The sequence below is a fragment of the Rhincodon typus genome, chromosome 45, assembly GCF_021869965.1.
Source record: "Rhincodon typus isolate 14 chromosome 45, sRhiTyp1.1, whole genome shotgun sequence".
Classification (NCBI taxonomy): Eukaryota; Metazoa; Chordata; class Chondrichthyes; order Orectolobiformes; family Rhincodontidae; genus Rhincodon; species Rhincodon typus.
In genome coordinates, this window is record NC_063376.1 from 7,063,283 (window position 1) to 7,086,985 (window position 23,703).

At 43.9% G+C, this 23,703-nt stretch overlaps 1 protein-coding gene across 1 annotated transcript; it reads right to left on the reverse strand.

The window, feature by feature from the left end:
- Nucleotides 1-8,127: 8,127 nt before the first annotated feature.
- LOC125487776 (probable G-protein coupled receptor 139) lies at nt 8,128-23,193 on the reverse strand. Its single transcript, XM_048620047.1, has 6 exons — nt 23,124-23,193; nt 21,824-22,724; nt 17,923-17,983; nt 14,434-14,679; nt 11,513-11,706; nt 8,128-8,182 (listed from the first exon to the last, which is right to left on the reverse strand). Exons 1-6 carry the CDS (start codon nt 23,191-23,193, stop codon nt 8,128-8,130), a joined length of 1,527 nt encoding a protein of 508 aa, XP_048476004.1.
- Nucleotides 23,194-23,703: the final 510 nt, after the last annotated feature.

The window sequence follows — 23,703 nt, forward strand, 5'->3', positions numbered from 1 at the left end:
GTGGGCGGAGTTGCGTCCGCGTCGGTGATGGGCGGAGCGGCGTCGGCTGTGGGGGCAGCAGGGTAGGCGGCGGCAGCAGCGGTGACGGTAGGCGCATCTTCAGTGTCTGTGGTGTTGGTCTCGGAAATGGAGGCGGTGGCATCGGCAGCGATGGCGTTCGCTGTCCTGGAAGTGGGGTACCCGGCGGTGGCGGATGTGACGTCATCTGTGGGTTCTCCGACAGTGGCCTCATGGCCAATGGCGGCGGGCACATTGCGGGGAAGGTGCCGGATACGGTTGGGGATTTGGGGGGTGGAAGAAGCCCGTTTTGGGTGGTAGGCACCAGTAAGTTTACTGTACTTACGGTTTTTCGTGTCCAATAAAGCTGAGTAGAATTGTGAGTTCAGGTTGTGGATCCTACGAAGAATAAAAAACAGGAGAGGTCCTTTGCAGGTCTGGGAGAGGGAGGCTCTGAGCTGGGGTAGGCTTGATTGTAGTGCCTGGAGATGCCGGCGCATTGCTGCAAGTGTGTGTTTCAGGAGTCGCAGGGAGAAACGCTTCTGAAGGATCTCAATGCTATGAAGGTAGATATTGTCACGGTTGGGGCCAAATTGGGAAAGCCTGAATGTGGACTGTAGTCCATTGGGGATGATCTGGTTCCGTAGGCAGGTACTAAGAAAGGTGATGTGGCTGTCGTACCTGGTTTGCTTCAGGACATGGTCGAGCAGTTTCAAGGCCGAAGAGATTACGAGAGAGTTGCAGTGGGAGAGGGATCCCCTGAGGTTTGACCGGAGGGAGGAGGGTAACTTCTTCAGGCTAGGCATCCTTAGAAGAGGTTTCGCAGTGGGGTTAAAATTGAATCAGAGATAGTAGGAACTGCATATACTGGAGAATCTAACCCAAAACATTAACTCTGATTCTTTCTTCACAGATGCTGCCAGACCTGCTGAGCATTTCCAGCAACCTCTGTTCTATTTTCCTGATTTACAGCATCCACAGTTCTTTCAGTTTTTATTTACTACTGTAGAAGCCTTGCCACAAGACTGCTACTTCCCATATTAGTGAACCAGATGGATTTTATAATGCTTGGTGGTTGTGTTGTTGTCCCTATTAAAGACACTAGTTTTCAATTCCAGATTGATTAATCAAATGCAAATTTTGCTAGTTACCGCGGTGAGTATATCTGGTTTCAGATCCTTTGCAGGACTTGACAGCAAATGAAGGTGCATTCATTGCACAGCTAAACAATTCAAGAATTAACCTGTAAATCTTTCCAATGCATTTCAATGTAGGTTTTAAAAAAAAAATACATATAAGATGTGAGTGTGGCTGGCTGACAGGCATTTATTGCCCATCCCTAGCTACTCTTGACAAGGTGGTGGTGAACAGATTCTCAAACTGCTGCAGTCCATTTGTTGTAGGAACCCACAATACCATCATGGAGGGAATTCCAGGAGTGTGACCCAGTGACAATGAAGGAACGACACTCTATTTCCAAGTAGGGATGGTGAGTAGTTCGGTGGCGAACTTGCAGGTGGTGGTGTTCCCATATATTTGCTGCTCTTGTACTTCTCAATGGTAGTGGTCATTTGTTTGGAAGGTGTTGTCAGAGGAGCCTTGGTGAATTTCTGTAGTACATCTTACAGATGATACACTGCTGCTACTAGCTGTCAGAAGTGGAAGCATGTGAATGCGGTGCTAATCAAGTGGGCTGCTTCATGTTGGATAATATCAAACTTCTTGGGTGTTGCACCTATCTAGTCTACTGAGGAGTATTCCATCACACACTCTGCTTTGTGCCTTGTAGATGGTGAACAGGCTTTGGGGAGTCACGAAGTGAGTTACTCACTGCAGCGTTCCTCGCTTCTGACCTGCTCTTGTAGCCATTGCATTTACATGGTGTGTCCAGTTGCATTTCTGCTCAGTGGTAAACCCCACAATGCTGATAGTTGGGGATTCAGTGATGGTAACAATCATGGAATGTCAGGGGGCAGTGGTTAGAATGTCACTTATTGGAGATATTTTTTTCCTGGCATTTGTGTGGTCTAAATTTTATTTGCCACTTTGAAGCCCAAGTGTTGATATTGTCCAGATCTTGTTACATTTGCACTGCTATAATATCTGAGGAGTTATGAATGGTGCTAAACATCGTGTATTCATTGGCAAACACCCTATCTCTGACCTTATGTCAGAGGGAAGGTCATTGATGAAGCAGCGGCAGCGACACCACCCTGAGGAACTCCTGTAGAGATGTCTGACCTCCAATAACCATATCTTCCTGTGTGCCAGAACACAGAGAGTTTGTTCCAATTCCAGTTTTGCTCGGGCTCCTTGATGCCATACTCAGTCGAATGCAACCTCGATATCAAGGGCTGTCACCATCACCTCACCTCTGGAATTTGACTCTGTTGTCCATGTTTGAACCAAGGCTGTAATGAGGTCAGGAGCTGAGTGGCCCTGGCGGAACCCAAACTGGGCATCACTGAGCAGGTGCTGCTTGATAGCACTGTTGATGACATCTTCCATTTTTTTTTCAGAGATTATCATAGTTTGTACAGCGTAGAAACAGGCCATTGGGCCTAACAGGTCCACACCGACTCTCTGAAGAGCATCCCATCCAGACCCACCTCCCTACGCCATCCCTGTAACCCTGCATTTCCCATAGTTAATCCACCTACACATCCCTAGACACTACGGGCAATTTAGTGTGGCCAATCTCCCAACCCGCACATCTTTGGACTGTGGGAGGAAATCAACGCAGCCATGGTGAGAATGTGTAAACTCCACACAGACAGTGGCCCGAGGTTGGAATTGAACCTGGGTCCCTGGTGCTGTGGGGCAACAGTGCTAACCACTGAGGCACCGTGCCACCACGCTGATGATTGAGAGTGGACTGACATAGCAGTAATTGGTTGGATAGGATTTGTTCTGCTTTTTGTGTACAGGACACACTGGGACAATTTTCCACTTTGTCGGATAGATTCCAGTGTTTTAACTGTACTGGAACAACTTGGCTAAGGGAGCAGCAAGTTCTGTTGCACAAGTCTTCAAAACGATTGGCAGCATGTTGTCAAAGATCTACAGCCTTGGCATTACTCAGTGCCTCCAACCATTTCTTGATATCAGTTGCAGTGAATAGAATTTGGCTGAAGGCTGACATCTGTGGGGCTGGGGACCACTGGAAGAGGCCGAGATGGATCGTCCACTTGGCACTTCTCACTGAAGATTGCTGCGAATGCTTCAGCCTTATCTTTCGCACCGACGTGTTGGGCTGTTCTATCACTGAGGATTGGAATTTGTGGAGCCCCCACCTCCAGTGAATTGTTTAACTGTTCACCACCATTCACGACCACATATGATCCTCTGGTTATGGGATCACATAGTTCTGCCTATCACATGCTGCTTATGCTCAAACAGTGCATTTTGGTCGCGTCACCAGATTGACCAATGTCAACCACATGATGGAAATAAACTGGAATCTCTATCCATAAGATCCACGCCATTTAACGTGTTTATAAAAATGCATGTTGCCACAGAAATTCAGACTCGGCAAGGGAGGAGAGGTCAAGGATTTGCTTAGATGGGCACTGTGGATGAGGTTCATAACTCATGCTAACAGCATGGGATTTGACCCACATCCCTGGTGAACCCAGGGCCTACTTCCTTGGTGGGTTGACCTGCCTTCATTGCACTATTATAGATCGTACACTCTATTGCAGAATTATCTCATTATTAACGACCATTGTGTGAAATTATCAAGAATTATTACCTTACTATTGATTATTATATGTGATGTTTATGATTGATCAACGTACAATGTTCAGCAAAATAATGGCTCCTTGAAAACAGAACTGTTTGCAGTGGGAAGGGTTAGACTCAGAGGACAATGGAAACCTATGGTCCTGTAAACAAGTTCAGAGCTGACTGCAGACAGAAAAAAATAAATATGTGCAGGGAATTATTTGTTTCCTCCATGTTCGCACTCAAAATGAGGGGTAAAAGCGCTGATATGACAAATTGTGAACTAGAAAAAACTGGGCTTAACCAGGAGAGGGTCAAGATCACGATAAGGAAGCATGACAAGAACAGGACAGCTGAGCTCCCTGTCAAACATCTGTTAAACTTGGCAAGTAAGGCCCAAGGCATGGTCTGGCAGGAGATTGAATTGTGTTGTCAAACAGGGTGACCTTATTGAGGTGTATAAAATCATGAGGGCATAGATAGAATGAATGCATCTAGCATTTTTCCCAGGGATGGGGAATTGAAAACTGGAGGGCATAGGTTTAAGGTGAAAGATTTAAGAAGGACCCGAGGGGCAACTTCTTCACAGAGAGAGTGGTCATATTTGGAATGGGCTGCCGGAGAAAGTGGCTGAGGCAGTTACAATATCAACACTCGAAAAACATTTGGATAGGTACATGGATGGGAAGGGTTTATAGGGACATGGACCAAATGTGGGCAATTGGAACTAGCTGAGTGGGCACCATGGTCAGCATGGACCAGTTTGGAAGGCCTGTTTCCATGTTGTATTACTCTATGACTCCAAAAGGAGACAGATTTGGATGAAACAGTTTGTTCTGTGACACCCAGACTGAGGATAAGACCAAGACACTGTGCACACAAATCTAGTTTAAGCCAGGGGCCATTTGGGGAATGTTCGTGCATGTCAGGAATCTTTGATCCCCATTGCAAACCTTGTTCCACCCCCATCATCCCTCTCTCTGGCAACGGGCTGATACAGAATTGGTCAGCTTGCAACCTTATTAGAATGTTTGACCTCAAGAGGTTCTTCCATCCACATGCCTTAACCTCCAGGTAAATCACATTTCTACCTCAAGAAAGCAGCCTGACTCCCTGCCTGAAATCACATGCCAATGCAATTGTATCGTCTTGACCTGAATACTGCACAGCAACTCCCCTCCCCACCCAGCCCCCCGCTCCGGTCTCTCACCCATATTCGAGCCTCCATAAACCTAGGGTCATCCAGAATACCAATGTGTGTATCCAAAAAGGAATGGAATTCTGTTCATCTATTGCTCCAAGTGCATTGACCGACACTGAATCCCAATCAGACACTCAATCTAATTAAATTCTCATCTTTATTCTTCAGCTGCATGGAAAAGTACTAGAAAAAAAAAAGGGAGAACTCAGAAAGAGTCATTAAAGTCTCCAGAACACAAAACAGAATAGATGCTTGGAAAGGGTTAGGAATCAAACTTCAAGCTCACTGGATAAAGGGATGACAATGAGAAGAGGGACGGTAAATACAGGACTGAAGGTGTTGTATCAGAATGCACACAGTATATGAAATAAGGTAAATGCGCTTGGGGTGCAGATTGAAATTGGCAGGTATGATTCTGTGGGCAACACGGAGATGTAGCTGCAAGGGAATCAGGACTGGGAGCTAAATATCTAGGAATATACATCCTATCAAAAGGACGGACAGGTCGGCAGAGGGGTTGGGATTGCCTTATTAGTAAGGAATGAAATTAAATCAATAGCAAGAAACGAAGTGGGGTCAGATGATGTGGAATCTGTCTGGTAGAGTTGAGGAACTGCAAAGGTAAAAAAAGACATAATGGGAGTTATGGACAGGTCTCCAAACAGTAGTCAGGAGCTGGGGCACAAGGTACACCAGGAGTTAGAAAAGGTGTGTGAGAAAGGCAAAGTTAAGGTGAACATGGAGGATTTCAATATGCAGTTGGAAATCAGGTTTGAAGTGGATTGCAAGAAAAAGAATTTGTGGAATGTCTATGAGATGGCTTTTTGTAGCAGCTTGTGGTGGAGCCCACTAGGGAACAGGCAATACTGGATTTAGTGTTGTGCAATGAGCCTGACTTGATAAAGGAGCTTAAGGTGAAGGAACCCTTGGAAGGCAGTGACCGTAATATGATAGAATTTCCTTTGCAATTTGAGAAGATGCTGGAATCAGAGGTAACAGTATTACAGTTGAATAAAGGCAACTACGGAGGCATGAGGGAGGAGCTGGGCAGAATTGATTGGGAGAGGAGCGTAGCAGGAAAGACAGTGGAACAGCAATTGCAAGAGTTTCTGGGAGTAGTTGGGGAGACACAACTAAAATTGATCCCTAGGAGAAAAAAGGGAGGATGAGGAAACCATATCTCACAAGGGAAGTCAGGGATGGCATAAAAGCAAAAGAGAAAGCATATAATGCAGCAAAGGGCAATGGGAAGCCTACAAAGACCAACAGAGGACAACGAAGAAAGAAATAAGGAGGCAGTAGATTAAATATGAGGGCAAGCTAGCCAGTAATACAGATAGTGAAGGGCAAAAGAGAGACAAAAATGGACATTAGGCTGCTGGAAAATGATGCTGGAGAATTAGTAATGGGGAACAAAGAAATGGTGGAGGAACTAAACAAGTATTTTGCATCAGTCTTCATGGCGGAATACACTAGTAACATCCCAAAAGTACAAGAGAGTCAGGGGCAGTAGAGATGAGTGTGGTTGCCATCACCAAAAGAGGAGCTGCTAGAAAAACTGAAAGGTCTGAAGGTGGATAAATCACCTGCACCAGATGGACTACACCCCAGAGTTCTGCAGGAGATAGCTGAAGAGATAGCGGAGGCGTTAGTGGTGATCTTTCAGGAATCACTGGAATCAGGAAGGGTCCCAGAGGACTGGAAAGCTGTTAATTTAATCCTCCTGTTTAAGAATGGAGTAGAGCAAAAGACGGGAAATTACAGACTGAGTAGCCTGACCTCGGTCTTTGGTAAGATTTTGGAGTCCATTGGGAAAGAGGATATAGCTGAATATTATGAACTGCATGGCAAAATAAGGCAAAGTCAGTACGGTTTCATCAAGGGGAGGTCATACCTGACAAATCTGTTAGAATTCTTTGAGGAGGTAACAAGCAGGTTAGAGCAGGGAGAGCCAATGGATGTTATCAACTTGTACTTCCAGAATGCCTTTGATAAGGTGCTGCACAGGAGGCTGCTGAGTAAGGTAAGGGCCCCTGGTGTTAAAGACAAGGTACTAGCATGGATAGAAGATTGGCTGTCCGGCACAAAGCAGAGAGTGGGGTAAAAAGGGTCCTTCTCAGGATGGCAGCTGGTGACTAGTGACAAGGTCAGTGTTGGGCCACAACTTTTCACTTTATACATTAATGATCTACATGAAGGAACTGAGGGCATTCTAGCTAATGATATAAAGATAGGTGGAGAGACAGGTAGTATTGAGGAGGTGGGGAAGCTGCAGAAAGATTTAGGCAGGATAGGAAAGTGGGCACAGAAGTGGCAGACAGAATATAATGTGGGAAAGTGTGAAGTTGTGCACTTTGGTAGGAAGAGTAGAGGTATAGACTATTTTCTAAATGGGGAGAAAATTCAGAAATCTGAAGTGCAAAGGGACTTGGGAGACCTAGTCCAGGATTCTCTTAAGGTAAACTTGCAGGTTCTGTCAGCACTTAGGAAGGCAAATACAATGTTGGCATTTATTTCGAGAGGACTAAAATATAAAAGCAGGGATGTACTTCTGAGGCTTTATAATGCTCTGGTCAGACTGCATTTAGATTATTGTGAGCAATTTTGAGCCCCATACCTCAGGAAGGATATACTGGCCCTGGAGTGTGTCTAGAGGAGGTTCATCAGATTAATCCCAGGAATGAAAGCTTTAACGTATGAGGAACATTTGAGGACTCTGGGTCTATACTCGATGGAGTTTAGAAGGATTGGCGGGGGGGGGGGGGGGGGGGCGCGGGGGGGGGGTGGGGAGTATGATTGAAACTTGCTGAATGGCCTGGAGTATTTTGAAGACAGAGATAAATAGGTTCTTGATTGTCAAGGAGACCGAAGGTTATGGGGAGTAAGTGGGAGAATGGGGTTGAAGAACTTATCAGCCATGAATGAATAGTGGAGCAGACCTGATTGGCTGAATGACCTGATTTCTGCTCCTATGTCTTATGGTCTCCCTGCTGTGCACACGTCGGTGATCATACAGTGTGGCCGATATCGTGATGCCTCTTCCCAGCACCAAGCAAGGGAATGGCTTCTCCTCCCGTAACAGCAGGCTGGAGGACTGAGTGAATCTCTTCCCACACAAGCAGCAGCTGAACGGCCTCTCCCACACTGCAGTGGTGAGTTTCCAGCTGCAATAGGGAGTTGAATCCCCTCCCACAGCTTCCACATTTTCAGGGCGTCTCCATGGTGCCTTGCGTCTCTCCAGTCTGGATGTTGGCCAAAGTTCTGTACATGTACACAGCACAGGTACAGGATCAGATCTGAAGAAGGCTCACTGGATCCGAAACTCTGATTTCTTTCCACCGATTTTGCCATACCTGTTGAGTTATTCCAGCAATTTCTGTTTCTTTTTTTATTTTTGCATTCACAGTTTGTTTGTATTTTTTGCACAATTTCTCCGTGTTGTGAACAGGATTTCTTGTTCAGGCAGTGTTATCAGTTAAATCACTTCACAGCATGCTGTCTCGGGTGTTTCAGTTCAGCCCCAGTCATAGTGATTTCAAAATCTTTTCCCACAGACAGAACGCACAAAGATGTTTTGGTCAACACAGTGTGGAGCTGGAGGAACACAGCAGGTTAGGCAGCAACAGAGGAGTAGGAAAGTCAAAGTTTCGGTTCAGGACTCTTCTTCAGAAACGTTAATTTTCCTGCTCCTCTGATGCTGCCTGACCTGCTGTGTTCCTCCAGCTCTGTACTGTGTTGTCTCTGACTCCAGCATCGGCAGTTCTTGCCATCTCCAAGATTTCTCGGTATATGTGAGGAGCTTAATAATATTCAAGTCCTGATTATTCTCTTCAACTTTATGTGATGTTTGCTTTGAGCTCCCCTCTGTAAATACTCACGAACCAAAAGCCTGAAAAAGGAGCTTGGAGTCATCATTTGAAATGCAGGACAAAAATCTACCATGGATAATTTTATGGATCCATTCCTCCCACTCTTTTGCCAAGGAGCTCCACACTGGTGACTCCCTCCTCTCTGGGCTGAGATACCTCAAACTATCTCCTTCATTTCTTTCCTCCACTCCCAGTTGTCTCCATGCCCCTACACTCACTGGGTTCAGTTCTTCAGACTGTGCAGAGTAGGATATTCAGAAATGCAGGCACTGGAGTTACTGTTGATATAAAACAGGTCATCAGTGTGCACTTATAGCCAAATCCTGCACAATCTTCAAGCTCTGAAATCTATGCTTATGCAGCAAATGGTAGAGGTGAATCAAATGATGCATTGATTTGAGTCACATGAGTTTAATGCCAGAAATTGAAGTAGCATTATGTGCAAGGAGGCCAGATCGATCAGCAGTTCTGTGAACATCCCTCCCTTCATCCCAACTGCAACTTGAGCCCAGCACAAGCATCTCACCCACCAACAAATAGCTGAGAAAAATCAAACCCTGTTAAGATACAGTCTGAAAATAACTCCCAGTCCTGTGCACTGAGCATTTTTATATACAAATATAAATAAAAGCTTACTTTTATTTTCATAATCATGCCAATTAACCTAAAATCCATAAACAGTCCCAGTCAGCACTCGCTTCACTCATGCAGGCTAAGTATCAGGCTCCCTCAGGGCCTGCTGTGACTACATTAATGCCCTCTTTGAGTGGGCGGGCATGGGCCCAGATTGGATCCTGCAGTTGGAGGATCACTCCTTCCTGCCCTCGGCTCCTCCTCCAGTCACAGATTCTCAGTCTGGTGGTACAGCGTGCATCCAAGGTGGTGATTGGAGGAGGTGGCAAGAGATAGGATCTCTGATTGAAGGCAGAGCAGCACGTAACAGATTCTGCCTCTTTCTCCCAATTGGATGCTGTGGTGATGGAATTTGTCTTGGTTTTTGGGGGAAATCTACCTGTTACCTCCATACGTTTATTACCCGAGGCACTTCTAGGACAGATTTGTCCATAGTGCCCCCTGATTTAATTTTCCCAGGCTTTTTGTGAGCATATTCACCTATTATACCCATCATTGGATTTCTCAGGTGTTCTGTGGACAGATTCACACCATGATTGAATTTCATAGAATCATTGAACCATACAGCACAGAAGAGGCCCTTTGGCTCATCAAGTCTGTACCACTAAAGCTACGCTAGTCCCACTTTTCAGCACTGGGCCCATAGCCTTGAATGTTACGACATCTCAAGTGCTCATCCAAGTATTTTATAAAGATTGTAAAGTTATGATTCTCAACTACCCTCCCAGGCAGTGCAATCCAGACCCCCACCTCCCTTTGGGTGAAGTTACATTTCCTCAAATCCCCTCTAAACCTCTTGCCTTGTACCTTAAAATTATACCCCCTTGTTACTGACCTTTTAACGAAGGGGACAACTGCCTTCTATTTATCCGATCCATGCACCTTGCAATCTTACACACCTCCATCAGACCTTCTCTGCTCTAAAGAAAACAATCTGAATGCACATAGCTCTCTTCATAGCTAAAGTGCTCCATCCCAGATAACATTCTGGTGAATCTCCTCTTCACCCCGTCCAGTACAATCACAACTCTCCCACGCAGAGGAGACCAGAACTGCACATAGTAGTCCAGCTCCTCAGGTATCTTGATAGCAAATCCACCCAGTAAATTGCCTCAGGCATTCTGATGGCGAATCCAAATGATACACTATATGATTTAATTTTCCCAGGCGTTCTGGGGCAAAATCCACCCACGTCTCCTACAATGGAATTTTCCCGGGTATTGCGCTCAGGAAATTTGCCCACCACACACTCTGATGAGTGAACTTTCCCAGGGTGTTTGGGGACAAATTCACTTGCAACTCCTATTTTGCTGGGGAAAGTCACCCTGCCCTTCACCACATCTTGCATGATTGAATTTTCCTGAGGTGTTCTTGGGGAAACAAATCGACCGTCACATCCCTAACACTAGGCGATTGCCTAGTGTTATTATCTGTTAATCCAGGGACCCAGATAATGTTCTCGGGATCCAAGTTTGAATCCCACCATGGCAGATGGTAGCATTTGAACTCAATAAAATATCTAGAATTCAGCATCTAATGATGACTGTGAATCCATTGCCGATAGTTGGAAAAACCCACCGGTTTCACTAATGTCCTTTAGGGAAGGAAAGTGATATCCTTACCTGGTCTGGCCAACATGTGACTCCAGATCCACAGCAGTGGTTGACTCTGAACTGCCCTCTGGGCAATAAATGCTGCCTAACCAGCGATGTCCTCATCCCATTAATGAATAAAAAATAAACAAGCCCACCTACTAAGCCCCATCCACACTTAAACACCTCCTCACTAAATTCTCTGCTTTGAAACAGTCCCAGTGTGGCTGAGCCAATCCTGCCATTACATCACTTCCGGCGGGGTCTTCCCCGGATGAGACCTGCTGCTGTCGGCAACTGGGCCGCCCAAACCAATATGGCGGCGACTTGAATCTTCCTAACTCATGCGGCCATTCACCGGCGGGTCGGGGGGAAATCGATATAAAACGTACCCAGAGCAGCAAACATAAAGAATTAAAGATTCTTTGTGCGACTTGAGGTCATGCCGAGCATTTCTTGAACCTCCTCCTGCTCTCCGCGGCAACAGCGCCTCTTACCTTCCCCAGGCGGCTGGGATCGAAATGACATTGCGCATGCTCTGGACCGCCGCCCCAGCGCGCATGCGCACATCCAGCTGCATGGTGAAAATGATAGGACGGTTTCTGCACCGGGCAGCATGCTGGGTACGAGATCTACCATCGTTAGACTCCAACAGGAATTGTTCGAGACATCTCAGCAGGTATGGCAGCATCTGTGAAGAGAGAAAACAAATTTAACGTTTTCGGTCAGGTGACCCTTCTTCAGAATTGATGGCAGTGGGAAAAACTGGCATGTATGATGAAGATCCAGGTGAGAGGGAGAACAGGAAAATAAAGTACTGGAGAAACTCAGCAGATCTGGTAGCACACGTGGAGAGAGAAAATGGGCTTAATGTTTCAAGTCCAGTCACCTTTTTTCAGAACTGACGGGAGCAAGGAAACAATGGTATACATGCAGAAGACAGAACAACGTGGATGGAGATGGTAGGTGGGGGGAGCGGTGGAATGTAGCCAGTAGATATGGAGTATGTGATAAGTGGAGACAGAGCCCAGAGGGAGAGAAAGAGCGACAATTAAATTAACCATTGTGAACAAGAAGAATGATTAGAATGGAAATCCTGTCAGAGAGTGGAGCAAAACTGCAAGGCAGGCATACCAGGGAGAGTTGTCACAGTGAGTTAAACACTAAAATGAAATAAAGAACAGTCGATGCTGAAAATTTGAAATAAAAGCAAAAACAAAATTGATGGAGAAATTGCTGCCAATGCCAGGCAGAGACTGGGAAATTATTTTCCTGAGATCCCATCGAACTTCAATTCCAAAACCACAAGCCAAAAATCCTGCAAAGAAAACAATGGCGGTCCAGTTGCCAGCAGTGATTAATTACTGTTCAGATCCATCGATCCCTGAAGTCACAAGGGTTGTGAAGAATAGCCAAAACGTTAACTCTGTTTTCTCTTTCTGCAGATTCTGCCAGATCTGCCAAGTTTCTCCAGAAAGTTCTGTTTTTGTTCCTTGAAGCTGGAGGTGGGCGTTTTCCCCCTGCAAATGGAGTATTCAGTTCTCTCAAAAAGAATCACAGAATTGTTATGGTGCAGAAGGAGGCCATTCGGTCCATCATATTTCCAATGGTTCTCTCTAACAGCCCCATATTTCCAAGTGAGAAACTTTAGAGTCATAAAGATCTACAGCAAGAAAATGGCCCTTCAGCCTGTCGCACACATGCCAGCCAAAAACAACCTCCTAACTATTCTAATCCCATTTTCCAGCACTTGGCTGTAGCCTGCAATGCCTTGACATTGCCAGTGCATATCTAAATAGCTTTTCAATTTTATGAACTAATTCAGCTTCAACCACCTTTACAGACAGTGAGTTCCAAATTCCTGGGTGATTCAGTTTCTCCAAAAGTTGATTAATTTTAGAATTGTTGTGGTGCAAATGGAGACGATTCAGCCCATCTTATCTTTACTGGTTCTCTGAACATCTTGACTTCATGCCAATCTCTTGCCTTTGTATTGTACCCTGAACTTGTTTCTGTTTAAGTAATCATCCAATGCCCCCTTGAACCTTCATTTGAACCTGCCAACTTCCAGGCGGTGCATTCCATGTCTGAACATACTCCCTATGTATCAAATGTTTTCCCTTAGCCCATCTTTGCTTCTTTAGAAAAACACTTTATATCTCTGGTGGACTTATTTTGATGAGACTGTGGCTATAGGAGGTGTGTTTTGAACTTTTGTTTGTTTTAAGGGAGGTTTTAAGACAGAGGTGCTAAGCTGTCGTCTTGGAAAGCCAGTAAACTGGAGTACTGGCTCCACACTATAGAAAGAGTGTAGACTCATGAGAGAGAGAGTGCAGAGAGGATTCTTGACTCCAATTCACTCCACATCATATTGAGAAACAACTGAAGACACTGGATGCTGCAAAGGCTATTGGCCCTGACAACATTTTGACACTAACACTGAAGACTGGTGCTCTACAAACTGCCACTCCCCTAAATATAAATAGAGGATTCAGAATCTCCAAAAAAGGAAATATATATATATATATAAAGCAGGAGTATCAGAGGTTCTGTACACTCTGAGAACTGGCTCTGAGGAAGACGAAGCAGGGTCATTTGCTCTGCACGTGGAAATAAATGGTGACTTCGTAATGGTATACTTGGCTCTGTGGAGTTATTTCAGTGGCAATGAGAGGAAAAATAAAATGCTCCCAAAGAAATTCGCTTGCAACAGTCATTTTTGAGTTGGGTAAATATTTCTGGCAACATACTGTTATTTAGGAAGCTTGACTCATTTATCGAAGACTGGGCCCTGTACGTGTTATTTTTTTCCTGTAGAAATGACATTGGGGCAGATGAAAAGCAACAGGTAATTCTCCTGACAGCTTGTGGACCCACAGCTTTTTCAGTTATCAGGAGTCCAACGTTTCCTGAGGCACCAGAAACTAAAACCTTTGAAGAGCTGAACGATTCAGTTAAGGAATATTACGACTTCAAGTATCCTCTAATTCACACCCTCAGGCAACTGTCTGTGTGGAGTTTGCACATTCTCGCTGTGTCTGCGTGGGTTTCTGCCAGGTGCTTTGGTTTCCCCCACAATCCAAAGATGTGCAGGCTAGGTGAATTGGCCATGGTAAATTGCCCGTCGTGTTCAGGGACAAGTAGGTTAGGTGTGTTAGCCATGGGAAATTCAGGGTTACAGGGAAAGTGTAGGGGCATGGTTCTGGGTGGGATGCTCTTCAGAGCGTCAGTGTGGACTCGTTGGGCTGAATGGTCTGTTTCCACACTGTAGGGATTCTGTAATTCTATGAATTCAAATTTCACATAGGGCTTCTTTAATTTCACTGAGGGAAGGGGACTTGTTGATCTTGTCTTTAAATATGCCTCAGGGCCCTAAACATTTGTCCACCCTTTCCAGCTCCTGAGTGATATTACACACGGGCTTTGCCTCACTCCACAGAGATGAAACAGTTGGGGAAACTCCAGCAACTCCATTCTCAAGGTTACCTGTCTTGACTTCCATGATAGTAGCTCCAGCTGCTGTCTGTTCACTGTTTTGTCTCTGGTGTGTTTTGGTCTTTGTGATATCAAGGGAGAAGTCCATATCATCATCATCCTCAACATCAACATTTAGTCTGTGCAGCTGTGACGCAGGAAGTGTGTAGACATCTTCAGGAATTCGATTCTGTTGGGGAAACAAAGTTGAAAAACGAGCAAATATCAATCTATCCCACTTCAAGCAGAATGGGTTAATTAGCCAATGTGCCTCTGTTGAATGAAATCTATATATATTGAATATGTAAATGCTCAGAGCTGATGCAATCATTTATCTGAAGATCTTTTATGTAATTATGTCAACACCTTCCTCTTCTTCGTGAACAGGAGATAAGGACCGTATGTTACATATCCTTTCTGAAAGAAGAAGAAGTCTAATTCCTTCGTCAGATTTTACATTCTTCAAACTCTTTGACATCGGTTGTCCCAGATTTTAGCACAGTGAATTACCTTTCCGAAGTTCTGTATTTACTTATATTTCCAGAGATCCGATTCACATCAACAAACATTCATAGAACATAGAACAGTACATTCAAGTTGAGCAAATCTCATTATCCAGCATTAAAGATTCACTCACAAATTGCAATAATATTTGCGAGTTCACTCGGACCAGAAACTGAAATTCCAAACACAATGATTCAAATCACAAATTTTGCAAATTTTACTATTTACCCAGGACTCTTCCCTTAAACTAAATCCAACTGACGTCGTGTAGCGTTTTGAGGAAAAAGGAAATAAATTATGGCACTTAAAAAAAATCCTTCCTTCAATTGGTTTCACATGACTGCAACCAATCCCAAGATGTAAGTTTTACCATGCCCTTAAGTGACTAATTCCACATAAGTACGCCGTAGCAGGTCGTTTGTTTGATTCATTTGTGGGATGTGACTGTTGCTGGCTAAAACAGCATTTATTGTCCGTCCCTAGTTGCCCTTGAGAAGGTGGTGGTGAGCTGCCTTCGTGAACGCTGTCTTCTACCAGCTCTTCCATTATTAAGCACAGGGGTTAATTGTGGAGGCTCCTCCTCCAGTGAGTTGTTGAATTGCTCACCACCATTCATGGCTGGAATGAGATCTGACCCACCGGTTGTGGGATCTCTTTACCCTGTTTATCACTTGCTGCTTATGCTGTTTGGTAAGTAGTCCTGTTTGGCAGCTTTAGGTTCACACCTGACTTTCTTGTGAACCTGGTGCTGTTCCTGGCATGCCCTCCTGCAATCTCCATTGAACCAGGGTTGATCCCCTTGCTTGATGGTCCTGGTTGTGTGGGGGATATGCCAGGCTATGAGGTTGCAGTTTGTTTTGGTTGCAGATCATAAAACCACTGATAATTTCTTGAAGGCACATCGGGTTAAAGCCACTCCAGATCTTGAGCTCCACGGAGAAAAATACACGAATGATACAAGATGGCATTTTGGCAGCGAACGAACAAAAGTACATATGAACCAGATCACAAAGGGTTTGCAGTTAGTTCAGAGACTGATAACACCTGAGGAATTCATATCCAGACAGAAAAGATTTATTACCTCGACCAAACACAAAAGCTGGTCTCTCTCTCTCTCCCCTACATAGTTAAAGAAAGATGTCTAAATAGATTGAAATCCAACAATTTACATTCCAGAACCAGCAGATACAGTACACCATCATGACATTACATTGACTGTTTGGTTTCCAACAAGATCACCTATTATTCAACTATCAGCCATATCAGCCTAGCTTTTTCCATTCAAGTCAGCATGGATTTGGACAGTGGTTAACACTGCGGTCTCACAGCACCAGGGACCTATGTTTGATTCCAGCCTTGGGTGACTGTCAGTGTGGAATTTTCACTTCCTCACCTTGTCTGTGGGGGTTTCTGCTAAGTGCTCTGGTTTCCTCTAACAGCCCAAACGTGTGCAGATTTGATGGATTGGCCATGTTAAAGTCACTGATAGTGTCCAGGGAAGAGCAGGCTTAGATGCAGTAGGAATGGTAAATGTGGGCTTATGGAGTGGTTACATGGGCCTGGGATGGATGCTATTCCAAGGGTTGGTGCAGTGCTGCATTTCCTCTATCTGCATTTCAGGGATTATATAAGCCCGACTTGAAGGCAATCACTCTCAGACTTGTAGCAGCTGCACCTGGTTAATTTTGAACTGTGCAAAAATGTTGTCACGATGCCCAATAGCTTCACACATCTAATTCACTGTCGACAACTCTTTGATGTAGTATGGACCAGTGGATTCACCAATTGAGAGATATCAAGAACTGCAGGTGCTGGAGTCAGATACAACACAGGATAGAGCTGGAGGAACACAGCAGACGAGGCAGCATCAGAGGAGCAGGAAAGTCGACGTTTTGACTCCGGACACTTTTTCAGAAAGGGGACCCCTGCTGATTTACTACTCCTCTGATGCTACCTGTCCTGCTGTATTCCTCCAGGTCCATACTGTGTTGTCTCTGAATCGCTAATTGAGTTCACTGGACACCCAGAGTCCGCTTGCAGTATCAAAGGATTCACAGAAGACATCTCCCTCTCTGTCACTGAGCTGAAGTTAATAAAGAGTGCACTTTTATTGGATTCACCTCCAACATTTCACCTGCTTGTTATGCTGGACTGTGGTCAGTTCAAGCCATCTCTGCCAGCACAACCTCCTGCTTTTCTGCTGCGGCCAGGCAATGTATAGTTCACCTCCTTTAACTCTCCCACCGCTCGAGACAATGTCCAGAGGCTGGTCAGCAGAATTCAGCCTTTGTGCGACAGCTTTGGTTTGTGCTGTGAAAACTATTTCCTGCAGATAGTCCTCCTTGGCATGCAGCAGCCCCATGGGATATTGTTCCAAATAGACCCAAAACTAGAGAGCCACAACCCAGACACCTAGTTCTCTTGCACACAGAATCCATCATGAGAGGACGATTTTGGGACATGGAATACTTCCCCAGCCTTCTTCGCCTTGAACATTTTGCTCATACCCTGCTTGAAGTGCCAAGTGTATTGTATTTTTTTTGGATTAGCTGTATTGTTAGGCTAAAAGTACCTAATGGGTTATTTAAGGTCTGATCAAAATGAATACAAGAAGACATGTGCACTTCAATATGAAACAAATTCATTAACTTTTCTACTTACTATAGGTTAGAGACACAAGAATTTGTGCTGAATCTCCATTTCTTAATGACGACAACACTTTTCTATCCTTCAAAACAGGCTGAGAAACAAAGCCAGGTGACCCCGTGTAATTGTACATTAGGACAGTTCTCACAGACTATTCAATGCCACGAGCAATTAATCCTTAAACCATCCTTAATAATCTGGTTGGAAGATAACATTTTCTGGCCGAACATTACAACGCCCTTCAAGACACCCACCATCCTGACTTGGAAATACATTGAATTACCTTCAGTATTGATGGAACAGAATCCTGCAACTCCTTGCCTGACAGCCTTGTGTGGGAGCCCCTATAACAGACAGACTGCAACGGTTTAAGAATGCAGTTCACCGCCACCTTGTCCATGGGCAACTACGGATGGCAATAATTGCTGGACCAGAGAGTGGCACCAAGTCCCAGCGACGAATAGCACAAAAGAGTGGGAGGGAATGTAAGTGTTCGATGGAACGAAAGAACAAAGGGGTTATAAATAGACAGCCACTGAGAGAGAAAGAGAGAAAATATCAAGATATAGTTTCACAGATCAAAGGAGGCAATTTCAGACAGTAAAAGGTAATGGAAAATAATGATGTGAATGAAAAAGGGAGGACATAAAAACTGCTGGGTTGAAATGACAAAAAATTCTGGTTCCCTAATGCCCTTTGAAGTGGGATATCTGATCCCCTTTCCCAGTTAGGACAACAACCACAATGATGAAAGTACAGAAACTGTTACTACAAAGCCAGGTTCTGAATCGGAATTTAACGTTCACCCATTCCCACAGTGGGGTCTAAACCCTTGACCTCAAGTTGACCTGCGTCCTCCTAGTCAACTAATATTGCTAATGGACCAGAGCACCTAACATGACAGCTAGTATTTTCGAAGTTTATTTTCTTGTCTTCTATTTCGAAACAAGCAAACACAGTAATATTCAACTTTTAACAGAGCGTTGGTAAGTTCTGTCTGATGGCACAGTGATGATGTCACTGGGCCAGGAATGCAGAACAGATTAATATTTTGCAGAGATGGGTTCAATTCCTATCCAATGCAGAAGATAAAATTTGAATTGAGCAGAATCTGGAATCAAGATGCTAACCACATGTTGCCCACGTCACCATTGACGTCAAACGCCATATGGTTCACGAATGCCCTTCAGGAAGACAAATATGCCATCTTTACCCAGTCTGGCCTAAACGTAACTTCAGATCAACAGGTCATTTCTGAAGAAGGGTCTAGACCCGAAATGTCAGATTTCATGCTCCTCTGATGCTGCTTGGCCTGCTGTGTTCATCCAGCTCTACACCTTGTTATCTCAGACTCTCCAGCATCGGCAGTTCCTACTATCTCTTCAGATCAACAGTAATGTGATGACTGTTAACTCCCATCTGAAATGACCCAAACGAGACATTCAGTTGTCTCATTCCCAGGGCAAATAAGGCTCAGCAATAAACGTTAGCCCAGTCAGTGACTCCCAAATTGTATAACTAAAATAAGCCATTGTTCAATTGGAGCCTTGCCATTGACTGAATTTCAAGTCCAGTCATCTGGATTTTTTTGACCTGGAGGTGTTGGGATTATCTGCCATCCTGTGCAAAGAAGACCAAATTTTATTGAATGTTGTTTGGATAAGATCACGGAATCATGACAATACAGAGGAAGGCTATTCAAGACATTGAGTCCTTGCTGGCTCTCTGGAAAGCAATGCAGTATGTCTTAATGATCCACTCCATACCCACAGCCTGGCCAGATTATTTCCTTCAAGTCTCTGCACAAAATCTTAAAAGCGCTTCATGACTGCTGCATCATCCACTCCTGGAGCCAACAAGCTTCATTCATTACCATTCACCACACTACACCCTCAAAACTTCTACAGAACCTTAAATCAGTGTTCACTTGGTCCTTCTGCTATTTGCTTATGAGAATGGGTATTGTTTATCTCCTCTCATGATATTGCACACCACTTTTGAATCTCTGCTCAAGGTTCTTCATTTCAAGATAGACAATTGCAACCACATCAATCGAACCTTGCAGCTAAAATCTCTCACTTCTGGAATGAGGCCTCGGTCTCCCTCCTACACCAGTCACAAAAAGTAAGCATGCAGGCACAACTGGTGGTGAAGATGACGAATGGGATGTTAGAATTCAGTGTGACAGGATTGGAATACAGGAGCAGGCATGTCTTGCTGCAATTGTACAAGGCCTTGGTGAGACCACTCATTGAGTATCCTGTGCAGTTTTAGACTCTTTATCTGAGAAATGATGTTGTGGCTATGAAGAGTGTGCAACGACAGTTTACCAGACTGATTCCTGGCGTGAAAGGACTAATGCATGAAGACAGGATGGATCCATTAGGATTATAGTCACCAGAGCTTAGGAGAATGTTTTTATGTGTATTTCATCGAAACTGAAGAAATTCAAACAGGACTAGTCAGGGCAAACACAGGGAGGATGTTCTCATGATGGGTGCCTCCAGAACAAGGGGTCACAGTTGAATGATACCGGGTAGGGAACTTAGGGTTGACATGAGGAGAAATGTCTTCACACAGAGAGCGGTGAGCCTGTGGAATTCTCTGTGAAACAAAGCAGTTGAGGTCTCAAAACTGAATATCTTCAAGAAAGAGCTAGGTACAGATCTTTGGGCTAAAGGGAACAACGTGTATGGGGGAGAAAGTTGGAACAGGGGACTAAGTTCAATGGTCAGCCGTGATCATGTTGTTTGGTGGAGCAGGCTCAAGGTTCTGAGAAGCCTAATCGTACTTCTGTTTTCTGTTATTTAATGGCCAGTAGCATGCAGAGCAAGAATGGCAGAACAGCTCAAACCACAGACTCCAGCCCCTGTTCCCTTTTTCTCAATGGTGGGAGGGTGGAGGAGATGGAACACATGACTAATGCACAATTAACATTGTTTGCCCCCTCCTTCATAATGGTACAAATGTGGTGTCCAAATAAAATTCACGAATATGTCTCATTTCCCTCAAGCACAATCCTTGATAGAAATTAAATGATCTCCTTGCTATAACTGCTCACGTGAATACATCTCGATGTGGGTGCGCGCCATGGATTGGAGTTGAGCTTACAACATTTATGAGCGTACAAAGATACGAAGTTGAAACAGAAATATAACATTATCCCCAAGTCTGCTCCACCATTTGATCAGATCATGGCTTATTTGTTTGTGTTTCAATTTCTACATGCCTAATTTTCCTTTCATTTTCTTTACTATCAAGAATCTATTTACTCTAAAAAATAATGAATGACAGACCCTCAACCCACAACCACGTCTGATGTGAGTTACAATCTTGCACGCCCTCAGAGAAAACAAAAATTCTCTTCATCTCATATAAGGGCAAGCTGTAATTCTAAAACAGTGACAATTAATCACCCCTCAGACTCCACTGACCCATAAGAGGAAACATTTTTTCATTGTGCAGTTAAAACTGTTTAGGATGTTGCATTCTTTGAGGCATTTTATCTCTGCTCAGGGCCACATCAGAAAACAATATTAGAGAACGTTTATTTCCTGCTCAATTCAGGAGAGAGGGAAAAATGATTTTGGGTTTTTCATTTTAAGAACAAGGACTACAGTTAACCACATGTTCTCTTTGATCTGCAGAGACATTGATCAGGATGAGAGCTGGTAATCTGCCTCTTTGCCATTTGCCTGACAATTCCTGAAAGAGCACTGCTCTGAAGAATTCTGATCTCACAGTAAACCAGTTCAGCTGTAAAGTCGGCAGATACAGGTAGGAAAATTGGGAAATTAATCCGGAATTTGGCAGGAACTTTCGGGAAAGAGTCAACTTTTCAGACTGACACTCAATTGTCAGCATTTTGAAAGACATATTCAGGCAATCGCCGTATTTCTGGTGAAATTCAGAGCCCGTTTCCTAATAATCCCAGCGCAGAGATGGGCAGTTTTTTCCACATTTTCTCAAGCCTTAGTTGGTATCTGTCTGAACTCTCATTTGCCCAATTTTGTTTTGGGAGATCAATTCATGAATTGTCCACACAATTGTAAGAAATTGATTTTTTGAACAAAAATAATCAGACTGAAGACTGTAATGGTGATAACTTAATTCTTACCCCCTTGGCGATTGTAGGTTTTGGAACATGGACTGAAAATTAATTCGCATGTTGCAAACTTGTTAACCAGTTCCATAATTTAATGAATTGCTTGAAGGGGTACGTCATTGCATTCTTCAGCTCTTTCCTGAATTCAGCCTGGCTCACAACATAAATACACGTGTTGGTGCAGGAGCTGAGCACTTGCAGCATCTTTGCTGCGCGATCTGTGATAAAGCAAGGGTCTGTGTAGGATGCATAAAGTTTGATATCTCTAATACGTGAATAAATATTATACACAACTTTGGTCACCCACAACAGCACAAAACTGCCTGATATACTGAAAAGCAAAATGATGCATTTCCACCGGTTTTCCATCTCCACATCCTTGTGTTTCTCTTCACTTCTTTGGCCACGGAGACCCCTACGGATTTGACTGCTCACTAAAATACGCCTGACTGTCAGCACATTGAACAGCAAGATCAGAAAGAACGGCACACAAGGGGTTAAAATGTAGTTAATCATTTGAAATGCAGCCCATGCAGGGGAACTGAAATAACTCGATTTCTGGATGCAACCCCATGGAAGATTATTAATGATGTACCGTGGTTCATATATAAAGTACCAGGGTAGAGACTCCAAGCAGCCCAGCACGGTCACGGTCCCTATAAATGCTGCTGCAGTTCTCTCGGTGCAAAATTTTGTTTTCAATCTCTCATAGCAAATGGCCACAAAACGGTCAAAAGTGAACGTGACTGTGAGCCAGACAGAAATCACTGTGGCTGCTGACCCCAAGGCAGAAAAAAGACTGCACATGGGAGTAAGTTTCACGAATGAATTTGGTAAATAAATCGGAACAGTGATCCACAATATGGCATCAAAGACAACGACGAGGAGATCAGCCACTGCCATTCCAATCAAGTAATGAGTGATGCACTTGGAGAGTCCACACTTTCCTCGGGACAGGATTATTATGGCCACCAAGTTAACTGTGAGGGAAGACATTGAAATAGAAGTAAATATTTACAGATCATGTCCTGAATCAAAGAACAATGTGACAGAAACTAGGACAAAATTTCCAGCTTTGATGTTGCACAACAGGTCTAAACTGAATTACTGCATTCTTTCCTATAATTGCGTGCTTGAAACACAATTGCCAATAGTATATTTTGGATTCCATAGCCAAAGTATATAAAGTAAACAAAGGAAACATATAGTCCATGATTAAGGTTAAAATGAATTTCCTTGAAGAGTGAAGGATCAGATATAACGGCAGCATTTCATGATTAGGAGAGTTGTTTGTGTGAAATACACAGTAATAAGTAATGACAATTAAACAACAAAGTTATCATCAGTTTGTGTCAGGAACACTTGTGATAACAGCTTACCAGGAACACCAATGGCTGAAATAAGAGGATAGAAAATATCTTCTATTTGCCACACAATTGGATATCCCATTTCTGAGAGTAGCAACAACTTTGGTTGTTGTGGATATCACGCTTCTGGCAGGAGCTGTGAACTGATCCATTCCAATCGATCCTGATTTATTCAGAGAGCAAGCCTCCAGTGACATAGTTACACCTGATATCGCTCTTAGTAACACCAAACCAAACAAACTAATTACATCAACAGATTTGACCCTGATGTGAATACTATGGTGGGAAAAACACAACCGACTCAAAACTCAGGAGTCAACATTAGTTACACCATTACGCAATGAAGCTAACAGTGCATGCAGAAACAACTGATCCCATAAATAATGAATAGATGCATTTAGAGGTTCCCTGTAAAACATGGTCCTTTTTGTTTAAGTTAACTTGCTGCTCTGGAATGTAGATAGAATACAGAAAAACAGATTCATTCTGGTTTTGCAGAATCCCAGTTAAAAATACAAACTTCAATTCTCTAAGGACATTGAATTCTGTCTCTCCATTTGAGGTGTTGGGATGCATAGAGTTCAATGTCTGA